Source organism: Ursus americanus, chromosome 24 (genome assembly GCF_024610735.1).
Source record: "Ursus americanus isolate L20-20 chromosome 24, mUrsAme1.1.p, whole genome shotgun sequence".
Taxonomy (NCBI): domain Eukaryota; kingdom Metazoa; phylum Chordata; class Mammalia; order Carnivora; family Ursidae; genus Ursus; species Ursus americanus.
This window is the reverse complement of record NC_142150.1, coordinates 44,591,354-44,616,510: the sequence shown is the minus strand read 5'-3', so window position 1 is coordinate 44,616,510 and position 25,157 is coordinate 44,591,354. Positions and strand designations below refer to the sequence as shown.

The following is a 25,157-nucleotide window of genomic DNA, read 5'->3' as shown; positions in this document are numbered from 1 at the left end:
CAGACGTCCCATCCTCTCTGCCGTGTTCTGCTGGTAGAACCACGCCACGCTCACGTAGAGAGAATCTTTCCAGGGAGGTGGGCTCGCAGGTCTGTCCTCCACGGGGACCATTGGCACGTTTTTTACCTCAGAATGGGGTCTGATGGCACTTTGTAAAACATCCTACAACAGGACGGGAAGTAGGGACAGGGCAGAAAAGTGAAGGGCGTGGGGATCGTCATCTAGCCGTTCGGCTTCCCTCAGAAAGCCTTGGCGATTCCAAACCTCTTTGTCAGGAGGCTCAGACTCCTCCAGAGCCCACTGGGTCCTGCTGACGCTTCTCACGTGTCCCGAGACCCGCTCTTCACAGGGAGAGGCTTTAGTGTGACCCCCCACGTTGCACGGCCACGAGCCCGGAGATGCTGCAGGTGGAGACGGAGGTCTTGACCGGTGCTTACGGCTCGGTCTTTCTCAGCCCTGTATGCCCCATCTCTGGCCGCAGCGCTGGTCTTCTCAGCTCTGAGAGACACGAGGCACCCGTTTTTGAAAGGGTTATGTGCAAAGATCCTTTGATGCTCTGTAAGTGAAATCCTTACGGTAAAAAAATGCACGATACACAGAAATCTAAAAATTTAGTATCATGCCCTCTGTCAATCAGCGCCCAGTCAGAGAAAACAAGCACGTCTGTGGGTGTTTCCAGTAAACGGGACGGGATATGGGAAGTTGGTCTCAAAAGTCTTGGATGGGCTGGAGGAACAGAAAGGGCAGGTGGTGACGCCCAGCGATTGGTCACTGCAGGAAGCCACGGCTGCCTCGTGTTATGGCATAAAGAACAAAGAGGCATTCCTTGGGTGTGCGGGAGCTTTCTGTGGACGCGGCTGAATGCGGCGTCCCCACCAGAGACACGCAGATCGGTTCAGACAGATTTGTCTCCCTGCACGAGACCCTGTCTGCTGCCCCTGGTGAGGAGTCGGGGAATGCAGTGCTCCCACTTGCCCCTGACAGCACAGAAGGAGGGGGATGGGGCAGCGAGTGCCCCGGTTGGCACACGACTCGATCGTCTGGGTGGGGAGGAAGCAGCCCGGGACAGTGCGGGAAGATCATGTCCGTGCGTCCACATTCGGCACAGAGAATCCCCATGGTGGTCCCCGTGCCCACAGATATGCCCACACACTCGAGCAGCCCCACCCCTGGGGGTGCAGCCTCGGGAACCCGTGAGCGGTTCAGCCAAAGCTCCAAAGAAACAGAAGACACTCTCCCTGATGTTGAAGCCGCTGGCGTTGCTCAAGAATGCAGTGTGGATTCGTCCGCGCCAAACGTGCCTTGTTCCTGGCACGACAAGGATTTAGGGTCATGCTCAGGCCGTTATAAAAAGGCCTTCCACACCCTGGAGTTGGGCGGGGACCTTGGGAGGCGCGTGACCGCCCTCAGCACGGGAGCGGTGCCTTCGCAGCTCGGGGCAACCTCGCTCAGCCCCGTGGCCCTTCAGGACGCCCTAGGAGCCGCCGCTGGAGGCCTGGCCACCCGCAGAGCGGCGCCCGTTCCACCTGCAGCTGCGCTCGGAGGGAGCAAAGCCTTCCTGCAAAGTGGGGTTTGCATGGCACGCAAGATCCACTTGGCCCCGAGCTCACCACTGCCCACCGTCTTCTGCCTGCCGCCCTGCTCACAGCCTCCCGGAGACGTGTCGGTCTGTGACTTCTGCATGTAACTGTGGGTCATCTATTATACCCGGATGACAGTCACTGAGAACTGCCCTCTGGACGCCCGTGCTACGTACGGGGGAGGACGCACCGAGGCAGGAGGGCACATGTGGCCGTGAGGGGCACACAGTCATTGAGGGAAGCGGAGCTCGAGACCGGGACTGGCCACCTGGGACCTTTGTCACTGGTGCTGCCTCCATCAGCCCCGGGGAGAGGAACTCAGGGTCCTGGAGCACAGGGGCGTGGCTGAGAGAAGCTGCCGTGGGCAAGACCTGTGCAGAGTCCAAGCACAGCCCTGCCTCCGAGGCCAGAAGCCTGGGCCTAGGGCGTCAGAGTGAGGAGGGGGCACCCATGGGCTCTGGATGGAAATAGCATCGAGTCTGAAATGCTTTCCTCCGAAGAGGAGCATTCCAAATCCCAGCCTGTCCTCCGTCCCTCCCCATGGCGTGTGTCTGGCGGTGTGTGTGCACGCAGGCCTCGAGAGCGCACCCTCCAGTCCTGCCTGGTTTCCCGGTAACTAGACACGGCTGCGTGGCCCTCACCGCTCGGTCCCCTCCCTCCTGGGAAGCGACGTGGGCCTCATGGCTGTTCTGTCCATTGCGGTGGGCCACTCTCAGCACAGAAAGCTCTGGGTGCCGCACCTGCACCCCTGGGTCGGCCCCACGACCCCTGGGAGATGGCGCTTTCTCCGTCCCGTCATCGTGGGCGGGGTAACAGAGCACCACAGACCAGGGGCTCAGACAGCATTCGTCCTGGCGGTGCTGGAGGCCGGGCATCCAGGGTTTGTGTCCGGCGAGGGCTGTCCTCCTGGTTTACGGAGAGTGAACTCCCATATGCTCTGCTTCCTCCAGAAGCGGTAACCCCGGCACGGGGGCCCCACCCTCCTGCATGACCTCATCTAACCCTGACTGCCCCAACATCCCCGCCTCCAAATACTGTCCCATGGGGGTTAGGGCTTCGGGGTACAGATCGGGGCATGGAGGAGACACGATGCAGTCCCTCACACGGCACAGAGTTTCAGTGCAGTCCTCAAGCCCCGGCACCCGTGGACATCAGGGAGGGATGCAGATGCGGGGCACTGTGACCACATGACATGGAGCTAATCCCTTACTGTCTCCGGAGGTGGCGACAGGAAGGAGAATGCCTGTGCACACATGCGACTTCACATCCACCTTTGTGCTGGACCGGCTGGGTGGGTGGCAGCCCCCGCGTGGTGGCGTTTGTACTTTGCAGTTTACACGTGCATTGGTGCACCCAGCAGGTGTGTGAGAGCGTCCGTGGGTCACACGTGCCTCTGTCCAGCGGACCTACCATCTAGCATTCTGTCGCTTTGGTTAGTCCTTGTGAGAGGACACACGCTTGCCCACCCGGTGTTCCTGATGGCAAAGCCGTGTCTCAGCGCGTGAGACACAGGCCAGAGGTCACCAATCAGGAAGGGCAAGCCCTCCGCCCAGCGCTCTGGGTTCGCCCGCGGCCGGCTGTGGAGACGTGGAAGGAGGCGGGGACTCCCTTTCGTGTGTAGCCATGAGCTCCTCACCGTCCCGGGGAGACAGGGTACCTCCAAGGACACGAGCCTTTGAGATGCCAAGTGTGGAGGGACGTGGGACGCGGGGCTGCGCGGGGCTCGTGTGCGCGGTGCCGAGCGCTGGAGAGAGGGGGCCGGTGCTGTTGTGGAAAACCCGCCCGCGCTATTTTTACCCTCCATCTCTGTCTCTCCACTTGTGCCTCCCACTGAAACCCCTCCCGCTGAGCGGCAGCAGCAGCCCCCTGGGCCTCTCGCGTGCTGGGAACAGGCTGTTTTGTGACCCCCTGACTTGCCCAGAGATCAATCTGAGCGAGGGCAGAAGGAAGGACTCCAAGGAGGCAGGAACCCACGTAGGTCTGAGGGCCCGTGGCCACCCACTTAGCTGCCAGCCGCCGGGATGAGGGCATGGTTCAAGATTTGCTAGGACACCCAAGTAGAGACGCACGTCGGGTGTCCTGGGAGTGAAGCCCGCGGCTTTCACAAGCACGGCCTGCCTGGGTGTTCGTCCCCACCGCCAGCTGACAGCCATGCCCAGGGCAGCCTGACGCCCCTCGTCCCCGGGAGTGCCAAGGCGGGAGGTGTGGGGTGGTGGCACAGAGCTGGGTCGAGAGACCCGGGGTCCAGGTCCAGGTCTACCCGCACCCGGCTGTGTGGCCTTGGCTCAGTTGCTTCACTTCTCTGGGCCCAGATTTCTCCTCTCTGATTCTCACAGGGCGTTTATTCCAGGGAGGTTGGGTGAACAGGATGTGAAGGGTAAGTCATACTACAAACCAGGGGTGACTCTGGGTGGCGTTGGCCGAGCCACCACACCACACCAAGTGTACAGGTCACAGGGTGCACGCGCTTCTCCCTGAGCAGCGGAAACAGCACCCCGTTTTACAGATAGTTCATTGTTATCTCCTTCTGACAAATAGAATTGGAACGTGTCCCGGGTCAGGAGGCCAGTGAGTAGCAAGGCCAGTGAGAAGCAGGGCGGGAATCTGGCTCCTGGCGGTCCCTGGGGATACAGAGAACATTCATTGAGAATTACCACCCTTCCATTTTCTAACCCACAGGAAGCCTACGGCTCAGAAAGGTGAGGGGTCTCATCTGAGGCCGCACGGCAAGCCCATGGTGGCCATTTAAGAAAAGAAAGCAAGGACAAATGGCCAAAAGGAGGGAGAGCCTCTGTTCTCCCCACTGACACCTCCCTTTTTAAGCAAGGTCACGGGGCAGGAAGAGAAGGAGGAAGTGGACCTTGCTGGGAGGGAGGCAGTTTCAGTCCCCAGCCCCAGACCATGGCCCTGGCTGTCCTCCTGCTATGGCTGCTCACCGCCTGCCTTCAAACCCAATGCACGGCGTGTCCCTGGATTTTTTCCCCAAATCCCTCCATGCCTCCTGAGATCCCGAGCCACCCCCTCCCCCCAGGGGATGCAGAGTCCGGCAGGAGGCATAACCAGGACCCACTTCACAGCGATGCTCTTCCTTCCCTTTGCCGCTGGCTCGGCGGGGTCGTGTGGCCAACATGGACTTGGCTGCCCGCTGTCTCCCACGGCACACAGGGCTCTGGAAGTGCCGAGACAGAGGACACACCGAGTGTTATAAATGAGAAAGCAATTACCCGGGATGAGGATGACAAAGCCGCTAAGTGTTACCTCGGCCCCGTGCTAATAGCCGGGTTGAACCATTTTCCTCTACCCGCTAATGGCATGCATAATTGCGCTGGCTTTCCTGGCGTCCTTCACCCGTACGTATTTAGACTAGTGACTGATGCATTGCCATGGAAACCGGCACTAGGAAAAAGAACCATCCCTGGTACAGTGGGAAGTGGAAGGATGCAGGCTCCAATCTGGAGCTTACAACTTGTGTCAAAGAACTGAATTTTCCGCCGATCCAATGTGCGGTCTCAGAAAGTCAATTTTGTGAGCCTCCCTGTGGATTAAACGCTCCGGAGCCATCTTTCTTCTCCTTCTGAGTCATTTTTCCTTTTTCTTCTGCAATTTCGACCCTGCAGGGCCGCAACTTTTTTTTCCCCCTCGTTGGATTAACAGACAATAGTAGATGAGGCCGCCTTCGGGGACACGGTCCCCGCGTGGACCCAGCGCGGCAGCGGGACCCGCCTGAGTGAGATGGTCACACCCAGGCTGCAGATGATGGCTGAGAATTCACGGTTCAAGAAGAAAGTTCATTTCGGAGGTACGGTGCCGCCTCCCGAGCCCGCTGTGGGGTGGTGTGCCGCGTCTTTGTTCTCTGCCAGAATCTCGGTCCCGGCAGTGCTGCGGGCACTTGCCCAGACGGGGCGGCTGGCTGTGTAGGCTGGCCGCTCTGCACTCGGCGTGTTGTCGGAATCACTGTCTCTGGTGGTTGTACTCCCCTGCAGAAAGCTATTGTTTCCGGAACGGCTCTCTCCTGCTCCCGGTGCAGAAGGGAGAATCAAAGTAGCCGTCAGATCGTGCCAGAGGGCTCGGGCGTCGCGGTCGCGGTCGCTGTCAGAGCCCCCGTGGCTTTGCCGTGTTCCCAAGAGCCCCGTGGAGAGGCCAGTGGGTTTTTCAGACCAATTCGGGCGTCTCTTCCTTGGGAAGCTGTGTTGTGAACTCCAGGGGAGGGCACCTGCACTGTGAGTCGGTTCGATCTAAATGCCTGGATGGTCCAGGGGTCCTGCGCCTTCCCTGACCTGGCGGACGGTAGGGGACATGCCCCGGACCGGTACACGGCAGTGCGCCTCCTTCAGAAGCAGGGCTCGTTTGGGTTTGAGTGCGGGGTTTGCTTTTAGATCAAGTGGACCGTGTGCTCCTTCGGCTTTGTGACACGGGGGACGAGACACCATATGTATTTTCAGATTGCATTCCTTCTTTCAACTTCTGCAGGGGCTGTTGCCCGCTGCTCCCCGGCGCTCAGGGAAGCAGAGCAGAGAGGGGACCGCTAGCTCGTGGGAGTCCGACTGGGGGCTCGACCGCCTGGTCGGAGAGGACGCTGCTCCTTGAGGGAGCCCCCTCCCGGACGGCGCTTTCACGTGCGCCAAGAGAAACTGAGCCATGACCTGTCAAGACTCCAGGGACCCCTTCCCTACCCTGCTGTCTGTCAGGGACCTGTAGCCTCTCTGGGGGGGGGCGCCTGACCTCTCAGCAGGTTGGCGGTTTGCAGGGAGTGGGTCTAAGGTCATTGCCGGTTGGGGGGGGGGTCCGTGTGATCTGTTAGCGCCATCGGGGTTGCCATCCCCATCCACCCCGACTCTTCCAGGGGTGAATCCACGGATTCCTGTGACCTGGGACTGTGGTCTTGCCCGCTGGGCGGCCCGGCGCCAAGCTCGAAGGGCCCCAGCTGCCCTCCTGCACGACAGGGCGGTTTCCTTGGGCTCCACAGGTCTTTCTTCTCCATGTCCTAGTTCCTAACCCTCAGCTGCCAGCATCCCTAAAAATACTGTAAAGAACTAAAAAGAATTCTCCCGCCCCCAGTCCGTTCCTGGGTTTAAATCCAGCTCTGCTGCTCAAGCTTGCGGTGCCCTTGTCCCTTGTACTTCACCTTCCTGGGCCGCGTGGGGGCCGGGGGGGGCGGGGGCGGCCCTGCCTCGGGGGAGGGGTGTCCTAACCTGCCCCGGGTCACCCTTCCACAAGGGGTGGCTCTGACTCCCGGGGGCTTGGTGCCAGTGGCTGTACTGGGCCGGGGAGAGGGGCCAGTCAGGCTGTGGGGCCAGAGACCAGGCATTCTGTGGGGTCGGGTCCTGGGTGGGAGCAGCGTGCGAGGGAAGCGAAGGACCGTGCCTAGCGTCCGTCCAGATATCCTGGCGCAACAGAGAGACCAGGCCTCTGCTCCCTTTGGGCCCTTTCTGAGGGTCTTTCTGAGATCCTTGCCTGCGTTCGAACACCCTGCCCCACCATCATGGTCCCTGCAGCCCTGGGGCCAGAGCGCGGCGGCCTCCCCCAGCCATCCCTAGCCACAAGGCCAGCGAGGGCTTGTCGGAATGGAAAGGGAGGGAAACGGGATGTCCTTGGCATGGACACTCCGGCCGAGCTCAGCGACAGCACGCCACACGGGCACCCGGTTCTTCACTGACTATAATTTCCACTGAAAAAGCCACTCCAGCTCAGTATATTGTTATAAACACTTCCACTTAGCAGCCTGGGCCGATTAAAAAAAAAAAAAAAAAAACATTCTAATTACTACAGAGTAGAACCAGCTCATTGACAACCAATTTGGGAAGGTGGGGATCGGTCGACAGTGCCAGGAACCGGGCTTAGCTTCCCGTCCAGCGGGGTCGGGCCCAGGAGCTGCAAGATGGGGACAGGTGGGCGACACAGGACTGCAGACCCCCCACCATGCGCGCCAGGGGTGGGGGACGGGAGGCGTCTCCCCAGCTCACAAATGCAGGGGAGCAGAGGGCTGGGAGGAGGGTCCCTATGGTGTGACCTTGGGCAAGCCCCTGCCCCTTCTCAAATGGAGGTCCTTAGCCCGAAAGCCTGTGATTCCAGGATTCCTCCATCCCCGACGATTCTCAGCTCTCGCGTTATAAAAGGCACCGTCCACAGGGAGCTCTTCATCTCTGAGATTGGTCCTTTAACAACCACTACGGGGTGGGGTGGCCAAGTGCACTGCCCTGACCTTGAGTCATGGAGCCAGGGTTTGGACCCGCTCTGCCGCCGGCGGGCCGGGTGACCTTGGAAAGCGTCTGGTCGCACCTGACTCTCCCGAGCAGAACAGACTTGCTTCGTGGCGCTGCTGTGTGGTTGTGGCAGAGGCACTAAGGGAACGCCCAAAATCGGTTCCTCACTCGGGAGCTGTGCCCTGGGGGATGCCATTCACCCTTCCCGGCCTTGGTTTCCTCCTCTGTGTCCTGCCTTGGGGGCCTGTTGGTGACCAAACAGAAGACGTAGCTTTGCAGTTGTGACGGTGCTGGGTTGGACCAGAGACAAACCCTGGAGCCCGTTGCCTAACCACACAGACCCGTCTGTCCTGTGCCACGTCTTCACCATCCCCAGGTGGCAGTGTGGCCGTGACATTCCACAGTCCAGAAGGGAAAGGGGGACGTGCCCTGGGGAAGACTGGTTCGGGAAGGGAAGGCCGGTCCTGGAAGGAGGCTGGGAAGTTGGTGCTCTGGGCCTCCCAGGCCCCCGTGCAGGTGCTGCTGAGTGAGTTGGCACTGGGTGTCTGTCAGAGGAGGAAGGTGCTTGGCACAGGGCAGAGGGAGCGCTCCATGCCAGGTGTGTGGGGCAGGGCGGGGCAGGACCCCCAGCTCTGGAGCTGGGTCACCTGGGCTGGAGCCCCGGCCTGCTCCGCCTCGATGTCTCTCACTTCCTCACCTGTGCAGTGGAGGGTGGGCCAGCCAGGACCACGAAAAGGAGCTCAAGTGTTTTGCACTTGGAATAGCATTTGGTGCATGGGAAGGGCCAAGTAAACATCCCCGGGATGACAGGTGACGGCTATCGATGGAGGGGGACAGTAATGGCAGCGTGACGTGCCCCACACCTGGGGTCACCTCCCTCCCGTCCCCTTCCTCGAGCCCTGCCTCGGGGGGTGGCCTCTCCCTCCGTCGGGTCATCCTGCATTCTGACCGTTTGCTGAGCCTCCCAGCTGATCCACGGCCCTCGCACCTGGGCGCCCTTGGCTACCTGGAGCGGGAACTCACCTCTCCTGTGGATTGGTGGGTGAAGCCGGGGCCAGCGGGCCTCGGCGCATGGGCGCACAAGCACGTGGCCTCAAGGGACCCCGTGGGGCAAAAAGACTGCTTCGTAAAGTTATACTTGCAGAAGCAGCTTTCCGCTACGCAGTAACACAAGCACTGCATCATTCCCACGCTGTCCGGTGTGAGCTTCCAGTGTGGGATGGCTTAGAAGACACAGTGGTGCTGGGGGTCCGGCTCTCACACGTGGGAGGAAAATTAGCCCACGTCTGGCTTTTGGGGTTCGTAGATTCGGTGACTGCATGGTGCCTGTGTGTTTGGGGCCCATGACGTGTGCCCTGGAGGGTGGGCAGGGACTGGCACTCCCCGTGCCCACTTTAAGGGAACTCGAGGCACATGGTTATTGTAGAAAACCTTGCCACGGGGTCCTTGCCCAGCTGTGTGCATGCTGGGCTGGCGTACCCCGTCCTGGACAGGAGGGGAGACAGAGCGGATGACACACGCCACACACGTGTGTGCATGCGCTGGGGACGGACGGAGCAGTGCTCGGGATGCTGGGAATAAACAGAAGCCAATGACTCAGTTGCTTGTTGACCATAACCCACCGCGTAAGTGGCTTCAGCTACTGGAAACCAAGTGTTGGGGGGTGGGGGGGAAGGGCTGCCACTGTGCAGAGCCCAGTTCTGTTAGCTGAAGGAGGAGTAGTGCAGGGGGCTGCCAAGCACGGAGTGAACCACCTCTCATCGGCGATAAACACCATTTCCCCAGCTTGCACAGAGCAGCTGGCGTGTCCGAGGAGCTGTCAGAGTCAGAACTTGAACGGACTCTGTCTTCCTCCTGCAAACGGAAGTACATTTTCTGGCACACCACTTCTCATTCACTCGGGTTTTCTGACCTGGAAGCAAGATTCTGGGTTCCTTAACGAATGTGGATATAAATATGAGCGCGTCTGGCCTGACTGTGCTCTGTGTAGGTATGGTCTCTTTGTGGTTGTGAGGGGCAGAGTTGTGGCCCCCAAAGATACCACGTCCTAATCCCTAGAGCCCGGGGCTATGTTCTCATGCATGGCAGAGGGGAAGTGAGGTCACAGACGGAGTGAAGATTGCTTAGTTGCTGACTTTAAAATAGGGAGATGATCCAGGAGGGCCCCGTGTAATCCCAGCCGTCTGTAAGCGGGGGAGGGAGGCTCACAGTTCAAACGAGAGCGGTGGCATTTGAGGACTCGGCCCAGTGCTGCTGGCTCTGCAGATGGAGGACGGGGCCCCGAGCCAAGGAGTGCGGGCGCCCCTAGAAGCTGGAAGAGGCAAAGGGACGGACTCTGCCTAGAGCCGCGCGCAGGGAACACAGCCCTGCCCGCACGTGTACCCTAGCCCGGTCAGATCCCCGCCGGACTTCCCACCTCTAGACCTCTACGAGAAACGTGTCTGTCGTGGTAGGCCACTAGGTTGATGCCAGTTCATTACAACAGCCACAGGAAAGGGACACACCCTCCGCCTGAGGCTGGCGTGGCCCATGGTCCTTTAAGAGCAGTGTCCTTACTTTCTGCTGCCTCCCCTGCTGGGCCACAGCGCGGACCGGACTGAGGTGCCGCATCGATATGCTGGGGCCGACGTCATGAATAAACACCTGAACTGTGCTAGCTGCTGATCTGGGTGGGATTAGCATATTTCCACATCAAAGGTCTGTGCCCCCGTGAGGATCTCACAGGTGCGGCCCGACCTCCACCCCCAGTGGCGGCGGTGGTGGCAGCAGCGGGATTGGCCCGTCAGCAGAGCCGGGGCTGCGGTGGAGCTGAGCCCGGGAGTGGAGCGGCCTCGGAGTGGGCTGTGCCGCCTCCCGCTCTGCCCGCTGCCCAGCCAGCCCCTCACACACCAGCTGGGGTCAGGCCAGGGTGGGAGGTGACCCCTGCCGGCCCCCGCCTTGCCGACCCGACCCCACATGCCAGTGCCTTTGTGCCCACGTCCGGCGTCTCCCTGCATTCCTGTCTGCCTGCTTCTCTGCTTTGCAAGGAGCCCGTCGGCATCTTTGGTTTTAAAAAAGAAAAGTTATTTCTGTCTTCATCCCCATCGGTAATCTCTTTCCTTCTTGTGGTTCCGATTCTGCATTTGGCTCGCCAGCCTGGGGTGTAGCCTGAGTGGTGTCTGATTTAAAACCCGCTGGAGATCACAGGCGCCTTTCGGAGGGAGGCCTGTGGCTGCACAGCGCCGGGGGCTTGGAGTGGGACGGCCGGCCACCTTGCACCGCCGGGCGGCTGGAGTCCTGCACCGTGAGGGAGGTGCCGGGCCGCGTCTGACTCGGTGCCGGCCCGGAAGAGGCTCCCAGCACCCAGAACTGCGACGACGGCTGGGGCTAGGGGCTCCCCCGTGCTCCAGTGTCCCCTGCTGCCGTGTTCGCCTCTTTGGGTGAGGGGCCAAGAAGGGGGGGAAGGGAGGACCTGGATTCCAGGGGAAAGAGGGACACGGGGATCATCATGGCTTCATGGTCCCTTCTTTTTGTCTGTCTGTTTCTGTCTCTGTCTCTCTCTCCTTTTGGTGGGATTGAAGCTAAATCTTCAGAGAAGCAGACAACAGAAGTCTGAATGTAAAACCCCAGCTCTGTCCGTTTTCTGTGCTGACGTTAGTGGCTGTGGGCTTAGCGGCTCTCGACGCCACCTGTTGATGAGCTCACAGTGCTAGGGGTCAACGGACAGGCGGGCTCGGCGGGCTTCTGTGCTCGGTGTGTTATCCCGCGTGATCCCCGCATCGTGACGGGTGAACTGGGGCAGCGCGGCCCAGAAGTGTTTCTTGTCCTTGTGATTAGTCTCCAGCCCGCGGCCAATCCCAGGCTCTTTCTCACAGACAGGGGAGACGGAATCCCTTGTGGGTCCAGGGTCCCTCGTTTAGTCATTTTAACTGCTCTGTGACTGCGGGTGATCGAGGGATGTGGCCGTGGAGGGATACGCCGCCCCTGCTGGTATTTGGGGCCGTGGAGGGGTGATCGTCACCGTAAATGCCAGTATCCCGAACTGGAGGCAGAGGTGTCCCCGAGCCCAGCAGTGTCCAGGACCGCTCCTTCTGGCAACACCATCATGGTGGGTGAAATCCAGGGACACTGTCACGGTCCACTTGGGTAACTACAGTTTCCATGCAGAGCGACAGAATAACCAGAAAACTGTGTTCTTTTGCTTGCAAGACCGCTAAAACCTGCGTGAGCTGGGTTACCTGAAAAAACATACTCGATTGTAAGGATGCAGGGCCTTTCTTGGACCCCGAGGGCAGAAGGCATGGCCCAGCATCCCCTGGGCCCGGAAGCAGGGTCTGGAGGCAGCACAGGCCTTGCTGGGAGCCAGGACAGCTCAGCCAGCTCTCTGCAGGGTCACACGTGCTCTGCTGTGCCCCCCCCCCGTTCCCCACAGTGACGGCCTTGGTGCTCACTTCCAATGGGACGCGGAGACCGCCCCATGTCTGTTTCACCTTCCCGGGAGAGGGCCTGATGGGCAGCTCCTGAGGTCCCACATATGGATACGGTTGGGTCTTCCTCCATCCTGGGGCTGGACAGGAAAGCCCAAGGTGGACTCCTGGAGCACAACGTAACCAGAGTCCCGGCAGCCTGCCCAGGGTATGTTAACGAGTACATGTGTCCCCGCAGGGCTGTTGCACCCTGCTGCCAGCCCTATCGCAGATGAGGAAACCGAGGCCCAGAGAAGTGCTTTCTAGCCTGGCCATGCAGCCGGTAAGGGGCTGGGCTCACAACTACGGCGTTAAATGCAGGGCTCGCTGCCCTTCCTCACGTGCCTCTCCCCTGCACGGGCACCTGTGAGCGAGGGCACCACCCCACAGACCTGGCTGGGCAGGAGGGGCCCCACCCAGCCTGCTTGCCCACCCGGGAGTCCTCCGGCCCGCCACACTGGCCCCTGAACTGCCTGTTGGCCCCTCAGAATCTCCATAAATTTTTTTGAGAATTGATTTCCTGATTTCTGTTTCCAGAACCAGTCACCCTCGAGGGCCTGAGGCCATTAGACTCTCCCCAGATGCCCCCTCCTGTCTTCCTTGCCGAGCTATACGGGATCCTCTCCCCAGCAGCTCTGCGTGAAGGGCTATTTTAAATATGGACAGTCTGAGGCTTGTCATACAATCTGTCACTCCCTTTCACGAGTCGCAAGAGGTATATGGAATGCGATTTCTAGACTTTTTTCTTTCACTGTAGATTTTTCTAGGCCACCCTCAGAAAGACGCTCCTGGGGTTCGTCCGCCTAAACCCTGCCTGTGTGGGGCTCCCGGGTACGTGGCCCTCTCCTGGGAACGGGTTAGCCCCCCGCCGCATGGTTGGCAGAGGGGAGGTGTCATGCTGAGAAGTCAGACACTCAGCGATCACTCCATCCAGCGGTCGGCTTTGTAGCTGAGAAGCTGCGGCCTGGAGAGGCAGAGCGAGGAGGGCCCACATTGTCACCGTCAGGGTCGGGACTAGGACTCCAGTGTCTCAGTATGCAGCGCGGGCTGCCTCCACCCCAGCCGTCCCCAGGAGGAGGAAGGGCCAGCACGCTGCGCTCCAGCCTCGACTCGTCACAGTCCAACCTGAGGACACGAAACTGCCAACAGTGAATAGGAGCAAAGGGTCAAAGGGCATGGGGTTTTTATCCCCTCGTGCACTGAGTGCATAGTCCCTGAGCACCTTCTGTGCGCCAGGCTGTGCTGGAGGAGCCGGGGCTCCAACGGGGCAGTGGGATTTGAGCTGGGGAGGGCGCATCCCAGAGAGTCCGGCAAGTGCAAAGGTCCTGAGGTACAGATGAGCTCGTCATTTACAAGAACAATGAGGTGCCTAATGTGTCAGGAGGGAGAGCCGTGGGAGTGGAGGCCACACAGTGTCAGGCCTGGGTCATCCGAGGGCACTCGGATGGGCTTCTCATTCCATGGAAAGTTGTTGGAAAACAGGAAGCAGCACAGTGGCTTCCCCCTGATTTTTCATTTCTTAAAGCTCCCTCTGCTCTATGGAGCGTAGATAGGAGAGGGGAAGGGCGAGCGTAGAAGCCGGGAGACCAGAGGCTACTGCACCAGTCCAGGCAGGAGCCGACATTCACTTGGGGGCGGAGGGACTGCCACCTGGGACCACAGACATAGCCAAGTCTCTGCTGCATGGAGCGCTAGCCAAGGAGGGAGGCCTGGTCATGAACGACTTGGTTCTTGGCTTTAAGAAGCGACTGCAGGGTTAGGGAAACAGACAAGTAAATCGTTCCCTCCCTGGGTTGGTTAGTTTATCTGCTTCCTTGATCGCAAGCAGAGAGGCGTCCTCCGCAGAGACACACAGGGCGCGTGCTGCTGCGCGGGCCTCCGGCCCTGTTTCCCGGGATGCGCACATTCCTGCCGTCTGTTGGGCGGTTTTCCACCTTCTCCCAGACCAGGGGCTAAGCTCTGTCCCTGCTTTGATTGTGTCTAGTCGCCTGGACTCTTGGTTGCTGGTGGCAGAAAGTCAGCTCTGCCGGGCTTGAGGAAAACGGGGAATGTACGGGTCCCGAGGGAGAGAAGCCCAGGCACGGCCTGCATCCGTCAGCCGAGGGAAAGCTGCAGTAACAAACAGGTCCCTGCTCTTAATGCCCGAAAACCACAGGGCTTTATTTCTCATGCCGCATGTCTGTCGTGGATCCTAGGGGGCCCACCAGGGGACCTAGGCTGAGGGAGCGCTCACTGTCTCAGATGTTTTGGTCACCATGCCACAGGGCAAAAATCAGTGCTGGGGGCAGGGGCGGTCTCGCACTGGGGACCCCGTGCTCTGTCCATCCGAGAAGTGACATAGGTCCCTTCTCAAAATTCATTGACCCAAACTAATTTCAAGAATATCCAGCCAAGCCAAGGCCCCCTTCCTCAGCATCCAGCCCTCAGAACATCTCAGAAAAAGCGAGCGGGTCCGGGCCATGGGTCCCTCAGGACTAACGATGGGGTCCAGGAGAGTCCAGCACGATGCCTAGGCCAGCCGGGGGCACAGCTGAGCTTGTGGTGACCAGGGTGCCAGGCCCCTCAAGAGGTAGCTCGTCCAGGACCCGCACATGGAGGAGGGAGCGGTCCTCTGCCCGGGGAGGGGAGGTAGGCACACGGAGTCGCTGCATGCACCACACCTCGGGTGTCTGTTTCCCAGCTCTTGGGTGCAGCACTGCAAACGAAATGCATTACTGCCTCCTGCTGAACTTTCTCAGCTGTGAACACTGGTGAGCGACGTCTTCTTAAATCGAAAAGGACGTGTGTTTGGTGTGTGTAAGTGAACAGTCAGGCAGAGCTGTGGGCTGTGTGCAAGGCTCTGGACCGTGTCACCAGGGCAGTCGGTCACTCCCTCCCTGCCAGCTGCTCCACTGTCCTCAGTGTGACTCATTCCCAGGCAGCGTGTCCCCCACGGTGGCCTCAAAAGTAGAAATAGCAGCAGCAAGAGGAGGACTCCATTGTCCCAGCTGGGGTCACATGCCCCTCCCCTGTGCCAGGCACCTGCTGTGGTCAAAGGAATAGCCAGCCAGGCTCCCTTGCCAAACACTGGAGTCCAGGGCCAGGCAATGGGGGTGCAGAGCGGTTGGGCAGCCTCACTTGTACTTGACCACATGGCTGGGCTTGGAAAGGGCTGACCCCAAAGAGCAAGGGAGGCACAGCCCAGGAGAAGGGGAATGTCTTCTGCACATGGACTGTGAAGGGTGTGGCTGGCCGGTCATTTCAATGCAAATGGAAGGCAGAGGGTGACAGTGCAGGATGGAGGGTGGAGGCAGGTATGGGGGCCCTGAGGATTCTTGCTGGGACCCTCTGGAGGACTCGTGGACTTCAGACCACACCTGTGAGCCTGGAGTGAGCTATGGTGGGTAAGTGACCAGGTCGGCCAACCTCCAGTCTTCGAATATGTGTGTCCTTGTCCACATCAGAATGACAGACAGAGTCTGTGCCCCTTCCCTCCTTGGGTCCGCTCAAAGCCCCAGGTCTGTCCCATGCAGGACACCTGTTCCTTTATTCAGTATTGACAAGGGCACAGGAGGCCCCCAGTGCCTGCCCTTAACAATGCCCTGTAGCTGGGGTTTAGAGACAGATGTCCCTTGACCTCAGTCGTGCAGGACTGAGGTATTCTGAGAGGTTTGTGACAGGGGCACAAGAAGCTAGGCCCCAGCATAGCATGTGGTGCCTCCTTTCCCGCCCCCTGTGCCGGGCAAGTGCAGGGCAGATGCAGAAGCCCTCGGTGGCATGGGGAAGGGGCACAGCCCCCCTGGATGCAGGACTGGGGGCCGCAGCATGCACCGTGGGCTCTGCTGCGACAGAGACCTGGACGCCCCCACTCCTGGTTGTAAAGTGGGGAGTGCCAGGGGCTCCAGCCAGTGCTGGCTGAGCAGCGGCCCAGAGGCCGGTGCCCTGGGAAGTTGACTTGGCTGTGGAGCTTCCAGCAGAGGCTGAGAGGCCTCTCTGAAGAGCCCTGTCTTGCTGTCATCTTCCCACAGGGATGCTGGCCTGGCCTCGAACATCCTGTTCTCCTCCCCTTTGCTCAGTCTGCGGTGTTTTATTTGTGACTCACATTCGCATCAGTGAGTCCTGGGAAGGGGTCAGCGCAGGCAGCCAGCAGCCCCCGCCTCTTTACACAATGACAGCACGTCCCAGCTTGCCAGCAAAGCCCAAGCATGGTGGGGGCACGAGTTGCACACTGTGACAGTGGGGAAGCGTCCTGAGAGCAAGCTAGCCCACCTTCTCTCTTGCCAGGTCAGAAACTGAAGTCAGGCAAGGGCAGGTCCATGGGATTCAGTGTCTAGCCTCGGAGACCACATCCCTCATCACTCACGCTGCTACCTTCTGTAAATCAGGAGCAAGACATCCACTTACCCCTGGGTTCTGGGTGAAGACCAAATAAGGTGGAAAGCTTCATTTTTAATGGAGTGAAGAGATAACTTAGCAGAGCTGCTATAATGATAATAATGATTGGGTGATGGTGGTGATGATGATGGCGGTGATGGTGATGGTGATGATGATGGTGATGGTGATGATGGTGATGGTGATGATGGTGATGGTGATGGTGATGATGGTGATGGTGATGATGGTGATGATGGTGATGGTGATGGTGATGATGGTGATGGTGATGATGGTGATGGTGATGATGGTGATGGTGATGATGGTGATGGTGATGATGATGGTGATGGTGATGGTGATGATGGTGATGATGGTGATGGTGATGATGGTGATGGTGATGATGGTGATGGTGATGATGGTGATGATGATGATGGTGGTGATGGTGGTGATGGTGATGGTGATGATGATGGTGATGGTGGTGATGATGGTGATGGTGATGATGATGATGGTGGTGATGGTGATGATGGTGATGGTGATGATGATGATGGTGGTGATAATGGTGATGGTGATGGTGGTGATGATGATGATGATGGTGGTGATGGTGATGATGGTGATGATGGTGATGGTGTGATGGTGATGATGGTGATGGTGATGATGGTGATGATGGTGATGGTGATGATGGTGATGGTGGTGATGATGATGATGGTGGTGATGGTGGTGATGGTGGTGATGATGGTGATGGTGGTGATAGTGGTGATGATAATGGTAATGACCATGATGGTGGTGATGGTGGCAATGAAGTGTCCCTCAGTACCTCTTCCCTGGTCTTTGGGGCCATATCCGAGAGCAGAAGTGTGACTGTGGCCAGGAGCCAGAGGACAGGAAGGACCTGTGTGTGCAGTGGGAGGTTTTCATAAAGCAGGTCTTTCTATGGGTCTCCTTTCTCTAGTAAGATAATTAAGGCAGCAAAAGAGAATCTGTTGTTTTCCATGTTCTTACTGAGCCAAAATAAAAATGTGGTAAATCTTATCCCAGTCTACATTCTTCCCTCTTTTGTTACATTTTATTGGTCCATGAAATCCCAAAGTCTGGTAACCACTGGCTAACTGACCTAGCCTAGAAATGGTTCCCTTTCTGAAACACACACACACGCGCACGCACATTCACACACTCTCCCTGCTGCTGGAACCCACAACCTCTGACTTCAGCCAGCGGCCTACACCAATCATCGCTCAGCCCAGCCCAGCACTTCCCTAGACAACCAGCACAGAGCTGCCTACATAGGGCTTAAGCAAGGGAGGTAATTAAGAGTAATAATAGCAGCTTACAGCCAGTCCCCATGGTCGTTCAGTGGCTTTGTGAGTTACTCTGCGTAACACAATGAGTTTCAAATCCTACATATCCCTTCAGGGCCTGGCACATATGGGCCCCATGCAGATGTCACAGGGATGAGCTGGCCAGATGCGTTGCCTGGCCCATGTCCTTCCTCCGTACAATCATCTGACTGCTGACGCCCGTAGACCAGACCACAGGAGGTCCACGTCCTCAGGCTCTGTCTTTGCCCCAGCCCCAAGATTCTGAGCCCCAGATTGCAGAGCTAAGGCCCCACCCCCGCGAGTCTCCTAGTGCCTGCATGGGGGGCACAGGACCTGTCTCCCCCACGGGCTTGATAAATGACTCGAATTGCACATATGCATGCTATAGGAGCCGGAGAGGAGGGGAGGAGGACGCAAAGCATCTGGGCACGCTTCTTCTGGGGGCCAAACCTAGAAGAGGTGCGTGCAGCTTGGCTGGACCAGTGCCCAGCCCAGCGAGGGCCCCAGGTGCGCGGGCTACTCCGATGGTGTAAGGTGTGTTTTCTTTGCTAATTATACAGTAGGTCACTTAGGTTAGATGGAAGAGCACTTGCACTGAGTATCTACCAGGGGTTAGGCATGGGGGCGTGGTGTGATACAGAGAGAAAGGCCAGCCGCCACCCTTGGGCACTGTAGAGAGCATGGGGACTTAGACCCCCTCTATGGGTCAGTTAGTGGGGTCTGGTGGTCTGAGCCTGGGCCTGGAGCCCATCTGCCAGCCAGGAGACTCATCTTGACCCTGCCATTTAGTGAATGTGTGACTTTGCCTTGGCAGCCTTACCGTCTCCATCCGTAAAGTGGGCGCAGTCCGACCTCCCTCGCTGGGCTGGCGTGACCAGTGAGTGGCTGAGCCCAGATGACCCTAGCATAACACAGGGGAAGGACTCCATAGATGTTGATGACACAGCAGAGACACATAGAGCAGAGAGGGAGGAGCCAACTCCATGGTGGGGGGGGACACACCCAAAGTCCTGAGCAGGATTGGAAAGGTGGCTCGATATGGTTGAGCCTGCAAAGCGGTGCACACCCCCTCAGCGGGGGTCATGAGGGTCCAGGAAGGGAATATAGGAACAGCACTTGGAATGGGGCCTGGTATACAGTAAGTGCTCAATTAGTGTTTGCGATGACAATGGTGATGATGATGTTGCTGTTCACGGAATTGTACATTCTGTGTTGTTGGAGAGTTGGGGTTAGGGATGGGAAAGAGGTGGGGAGGCAGGTGGGAGCCACATCCCAGAGGACCCAGCCTGCATGTCAGTTAAGACATTGTTAGCTGCTGTACCAATGAGTCCTTCGAGTGTAGCCTGATGACTGGAAGTCTAATTGTAGCTCACCTCCACAGTTCAACATACAGAGACCCGGGCATCTTGTGGGAACCCTAGAGCGTTCCCCCATCCTGTAGGGCCCAGGGGTCCTAGCTCTGAGCTGGGCAAAGCTGTAAAGAGGGTAAGGAAGCACACTGGCTCCCATAGAGGCCAAGCTTGGAAGAGACCCCTCCTCATCCTCCCAATGGAATGTTCCATTTCATTGCTCACATTCCATTGGTGGGAAGTGGTCATGTGGCCCTGCCAGGGGGCAAGGGGAGCTGGGAAATGTAGTCCTGGGCTGGCATCTGCTCCTCCCATCCCCCAAGGGCAACTCCAAACTGTATAAAAGTGAGCTTAGGATAGGCTGGTGTTGGGTTTTAAGGAAGGCACGTATTGCATGGACCACTGGCTGTTATATGCAAATAATGAATCATGGAACACTCCATCAAAAACTAAGGATGTACTGGGGTGCCTGGGTGGCTCAATTGTTAAGTGTCTGCCTTCGGCTCAGGGCGTGATCCCAGGACCCTGGGATCGAGCCCCACATCAGGCTCCTCCGCTATGAGCCTGCTTCTTGCTCTCCCACTCCCCCTGCTTGTGTTCCCTCTCTCGCTGTCTCTCTCTGTCAAATAAATAAATAAAATCTTAAAAAAAAAAACAACTAAGGATGACTGTATGGTGACTAACATAACATAATAAAAAATTATTATAAATTTAAAAAGTGAGCATGCATTTTTGCTGAACCAGCTGCCTCCGGGCATAAAAGGAGCCGGGAAGGACTAGGCTGACTTTCCTCAGTGTGCCTACACGTGCTCACTTGTGAACTGAAAGTGTGTGTTTGGGATTTGAATACAAGCACATTCACCTGGGAATGTGGCTTGACGGCAGAGAGGGTTACGGAAGTTATCACGAGATTTTGCACCGTTTCCCTTCAGCCAATCGTATAGTTCCTTTGTGTTTTTCCCAGGGTTTAGGAAGGAGATTGTCCGGGAGGTTTTATTAGCGGGAAAAATATCTGAACCGTAAATCACTGAGCCGCCGGATTTCCTATATTCATGTTATGCTGGGTTTTCTCCCTCTGGCCCTGAGCTGTTCAATCTAATTACATCACTCATATCGTGTCCCGTGAAATTCATGCCTAAATCTGCTGAGCGAGAGAAGCAGGTGGGGGACTTAATTAGGAAGGTGAATCACGTGTGGGGTTTTGTTTGTTTTTTAGGAAAGAGCAACTATCACCAGGAAAGTAAAATAATCATTCTTCTCCCGAAAGGCAGTCATCTTCGGATCCGCAGGAAGGCCCAGCGGCACTTGAGAATACCGTGCTGGAGGGCTCCCTGTGCCAAAGGCACGCTGCTATTCCAGCTTAAACCACAGGGCTGTCTTCTTTGCCGAGAGCCGCCTCCTGCTCCCTCCACGAGCCCAGGACCCAGGACTCTGCCTCCGTCTTGGAACGGGGCTCCTGACTCTTCAGAAGTCCGCCTTGGGGTTCATATGCGTTCCTCAGATTTTACAAAGTCAGCTCCCAGAACGAGGCCTTCTCTTCCTCCCGGATCTTTACCCAGGAGAGCAGGTCTCGCGCTTCATAGGTCAGATAAATGAGAGGCCCGGCCGGCCTCACGTGGTTTTTGTGTCCGGGCACTGTGACTTCTCTAAGCGGTGTTTCTCTTCCCTCTCTGTGCAGAGACTCGAGCAGACCGGAGCAAGAAACTCTTCAGGCACTACACGGTCGGCTCATACGACAGCTTCGACGCTACCAGGTAAGATGCGGCTTTCTCTGCCAGGCCCCTCTGGTCAAAGATGCTCGTATGTGCCGCGGAAGTGCTGGACCCCCTGGGATGGAGCCCTCGGACCCCCTTAGCTTTTCCCCCGGTGTGTCCACCGTGACCCCCTGCACATGGGCTGCGTTATGGAAGCCACCCTCTTCCAGAGAACCTGCCCCAGCTGCGGGGTCTGTCCTGCCCGAGGTTTGGGGTCGGGCCGGAGCGCACCTGTGGGGTCCAGAAGGAGGAGGACCGGGACTGTGTGGGGGGAGCAGCACAGATGTCAGAGATGACAGCGGGTTCCATCTCATATGCGTGTCCCTCTTCCTTCTGCCTCTGAGTTGAAGTCTTTGTACAAGAAAGGCTCATCCCCCTTGAAAGGCGTGGCCCCGAGCGGGCAGAGCCTTTGAGCACAGCAGATCGGCTTTCGGGCTCCTGTTCGGAAGGGGGCTTGTTTGGTGCGTGCGGAGAGCCGGGTACTTTCGGTGATGCGACACGGGGCAGGGGTTCCAGCTTCCCCGCAGAAACTACACAGGCACGAGCTGTCCTTGGGTCTCTGATGCCTCCTCCTTGTAACGCCGGGACGGGCCGACACAGGCTGCGGTCTTGCCAGGCGAGGGGACTGGCAGCTCAGAAGTGAGCTGCATTTCCGGCCCGTGTCCCTGCTGCCACTTCCGCTTCTCCGGCTCTTCCTGTCGCCACGTGCCCAGTTTCTCTGCCCCTCGTTTCCGTCACAAACACGAGTCTCCCTGCATTGGGGGCCAGAAGGGTGTGGAGAGAGAACCTGTCCCCCGACCCAGAGGGAGGGTTCTTAGTGGACGGCGGCCTCAGTGAGACTTCGCATGTGATGCTGAACAAGGAGGAGACACAGGCCATGTGACCCGACGGGGCGGGAAGGTCCAGCCGGCCATCCCTGGGGCCCCTTCTGAGAAGCCCGCAAACCATCTCCTCCATCAGGGCCAGACCGTGCCCTGGGCTCTGCCCTGCCAGCCCCGGGCCCCGGGCGGGTCGGTGGTGAGCAGTGTAGACCGTGCTTGTGACACGGCTGTCTTGGAGGGTCCTACCTGCTTGCGTTCGTCTCGCGGCTTCTCCTGAGCTACAGTTCCCATCACCTGACTACCATCGCCAAGTACGCAGTGCTGGCGTTAGTGCCGCTCGCGGTATTGTGCACACACCACCCTCTCTGGTTCCAGAACATTTCCATCCGCCCGAACGGGAGCTCCTCGCTGTTAAGCAGTCATTCCCCATTCTCCCTGCCCGCAGCCCCGGCACCCACCGGCTCACTGCGTGCTTCATGGAAATGGAGTCACACAACCCGTGATCCTTCGTGCGTAGCTTCTTTACTTAGAATAACGTCGCAAGGTTCACCGTTTTTAGCAGGATCAGTACATCTTTCTATCTAAACTTCTTATTGTGATAAAACACATACGTCAGACTGACCATCTCAGCCGTTTTTGCTGCACAGCTCAGTGGCGTTAGGTACGTTCACGTTGTTGTGTGGACGTCCCCACCATCCGTCTCCAGAATTTTCCATCTTCCCAGACTGAATCTCTGTCCTGTGAGACACCGACCCCATCCGTCCCCCGGCCCCGGTGCCCACCGTCCACTCTCCATCCCCCTGAGACACCGACCCCATCCGTCCCCCGGCCCCGGTGCCCACCGTCCACTCTCCATCCCCCTGAGACACCGACCCCATCCGTCCCCCGGCCCCGGTGCCCACCGTCCACTCTCCATACCCTGAGACACCGACCCCCATCCCTCCCCCGGCCCCGGTGCCCACCGTCCACTCTCCATCCCCCTGAGACACTGACCCCCATCCCTCCCCCGGCCCCGGTGCCCACCGTCCACTCTCTGTCCCCCTGAGACACTGACCCCCATCCCTCCCCCGGCCCCGGTGCCCACCGTCCACTCTCTGTCCCCCTGAGACACTGACCCCCATCCCTCTCCCGGCCCCGGTGCCCACCGTCCACCCTCTGTCCCCCTGAGACACCGACCCCATCCCTCCCCCGGCCCCGGTGCCCACTGTCCACTCTCCATCCCCCTAAGACACTGACCCCCCTCCCTCCCCCGGCCCCGGTGCCCACCATCCACTCTCTGTCCCCCTGAGACACGGACCCCCATCCCTCCCCCGGCCCCGGTGCCCACCGTCCACCCTCTGTCCCCCTGAGACACTGACCCCCATCCGTCCCCTGGCCCCAGTGCCCACTGTCCACCCTCTGTCCCCCTGAGACACCGACCCCATCCCTCCCCCAGCCCTGGTGCCCACCATCCACCCTCTGTCCCCCTGAGACACCGACCCCCATCCGTCCCCTGGTCCCGGAGCCCACTGTCCACTCTCCCTCTGAATCTGGTGACTCCAGGGACCTCAGAGAAGTGGAATTACACAGTATTGGTGTGTTTTGTGACTGGAGTATCTCACTCAGCATAGTGTCTTCCAGCTGCGTCCATGTTGTAGCAGGTGTCAGAATGTCCCGCCTTTTTATGGCAGAAGAATGTTCCGTTGTCTGTGGAAGCCATATTTACTTCCCATTCCTCTGTGGATGGACATGTGGGTCGCTTCCACCTTTTGGCTGTAGCGAGTGGCGCTGCTGTGGACATTCTCACACAGGTATTGGTTTGCATAGCTGTTTCCAGTTCTTTGGGGTGTTCATGTAGCAGTGGAATTGCTGATAGGACCTGGCGTCCATGCTGACCTGTTCCAGCCACCTTTCTATCATAAACAAGAGGTGTTAGGACAGGAACCCCACGTCAGCAGAGGAGCTGGGTCGTCCCCTCCTAAGGGGCTTGGCCGACTTTCCAGATCTTGCTAACATTGCCCACTTTTTGACCTTGAAAGCCCAAGTCGCAATCCTGGCCCGGCCACCAGCACCGCCAGAGAGAGAATGCTTAGAGTCTGGTGGCTTCCAGGGAGCCACGCCTGCCCCGGCTTCTCCTGATGCGGCTCTTTGGGTCAGATGAATGGTTTCTGCAGCAGCAGGAGGCTGCCTGTCGAAATGTACCCCGGACACGTGGTCACAGCCAGTGTGCCTGTCCTGCTTTGCTTTTATTCTCAGAAGGAGGGTGCCTGAGGCTCTGAGAATGCCCAGAGCTGTCGCCATGGTTACGTGGAAGGCCATCCAGCTGGGAGTGGGGCTTCTGGGGAAGAGCCCGTGACAGCCACGGCTCGCCCGCAGGCTGTGGCTTTTGCAGAGCTCTTTCCGCCCAGGGCCGGCAGCTGGCAGAGAGCCGCCAGCAGGCCGCCCCTGGAGCATACATGTGCATGGAGGTGGGCGTGCACACTCTCAGCGTTGGAAACGGGCAGCATCCCCACAGAGGAGCTGTCAAAGGACCTGAGTTGACTGAGCCAGGAACAGAGAAGATCACGGGGCCAGGCTGACTGGGTTGCATGTCACGTGGCTGACAGTAGGACTGGGATGCACCAGAGACACACATTGCATCTTGACCCACAGGAGGCGTGCAGAGCCATCGTCACTGTTCAGAGATAGAACAGAGCTGTCTCGGGAGGTGATGAGCTCCCCGTCATTGCAGGGAGTCAAACAGTTAGGGCATTCTCTTTCCAGAATGTCTTGGAAAGTCGGACCAGGTGACCTGGGAGATCCCTGCTGGCTCTGCCTCCCTGTGTTTTGGGGCCCAGATGAAGACTTTGGTTTTATAGGTTACTGACCACTGGCATGGTGCCAGGGCCTGGGACCACAGAGAAGAGGGACATCCAGCCACACCTGGGTCAACAGGTGGCTTCTAAGTAAGTGATAAAAGCTCAGGCTTGTCCTCGGTCCAGGAGTCGGCCCCCACGTTCCTGGGGGTGGGGGGAGTCAGATGCCCTGTGGGCTCACGTTGCCCGGAAAGAGATGTGAGTAGTCACAGTGCCACTTACGAGCTCCCTGCCACGCGCCAGCAGCGCTTGCCTACATCGGGGTTGCCGCCTGCCGACCTTCCAGTGACCTTGGAAGCCAGTGTCATTATCCACTTCACGGGAGAACACTCCCGTGGAGGAAGGAAGGTCCCATTAAGGAGCCTGCCCTCGGTGTGAGGGCCGGTTGCCTGGGATACAGGACCCTTGTCTGCAGCCCCCTCTGTCCCATGGTGAAGATGCTACTGCCCGAGGCTGGCGTGGAACTGGCCTGGGATTGCGAGAACCTGGCGGAGACGGAACCGTCACC

General features: G+C 58.6%; 1 protein-coding gene across 7 annotated transcripts in view; it reads left to right on the top strand.

The window, feature by feature from the left end:
• SHANK2 (SH3 and multiple ankyrin repeat domains 2) overlaps window positions 1-25,157 on the top strand; it is a 503,557-nt gene that overhangs the window by 300,497 nt on the left and 177,903 nt on the right. For all 7 annotated transcript variants that reach the window (XM_087855105.1, XM_045775905.2, XM_087855101.1 and 4 more), the window contains one exon: window positions 20,919-20,994. In XM_087855105.1, coding sequence (XP_087711231.1) covers window positions 20,919-20,994 — 76 coding nt within the window. The remainder of the gene's footprint in view (window positions 1-20,918; window positions 20,995-25,157) is intronic.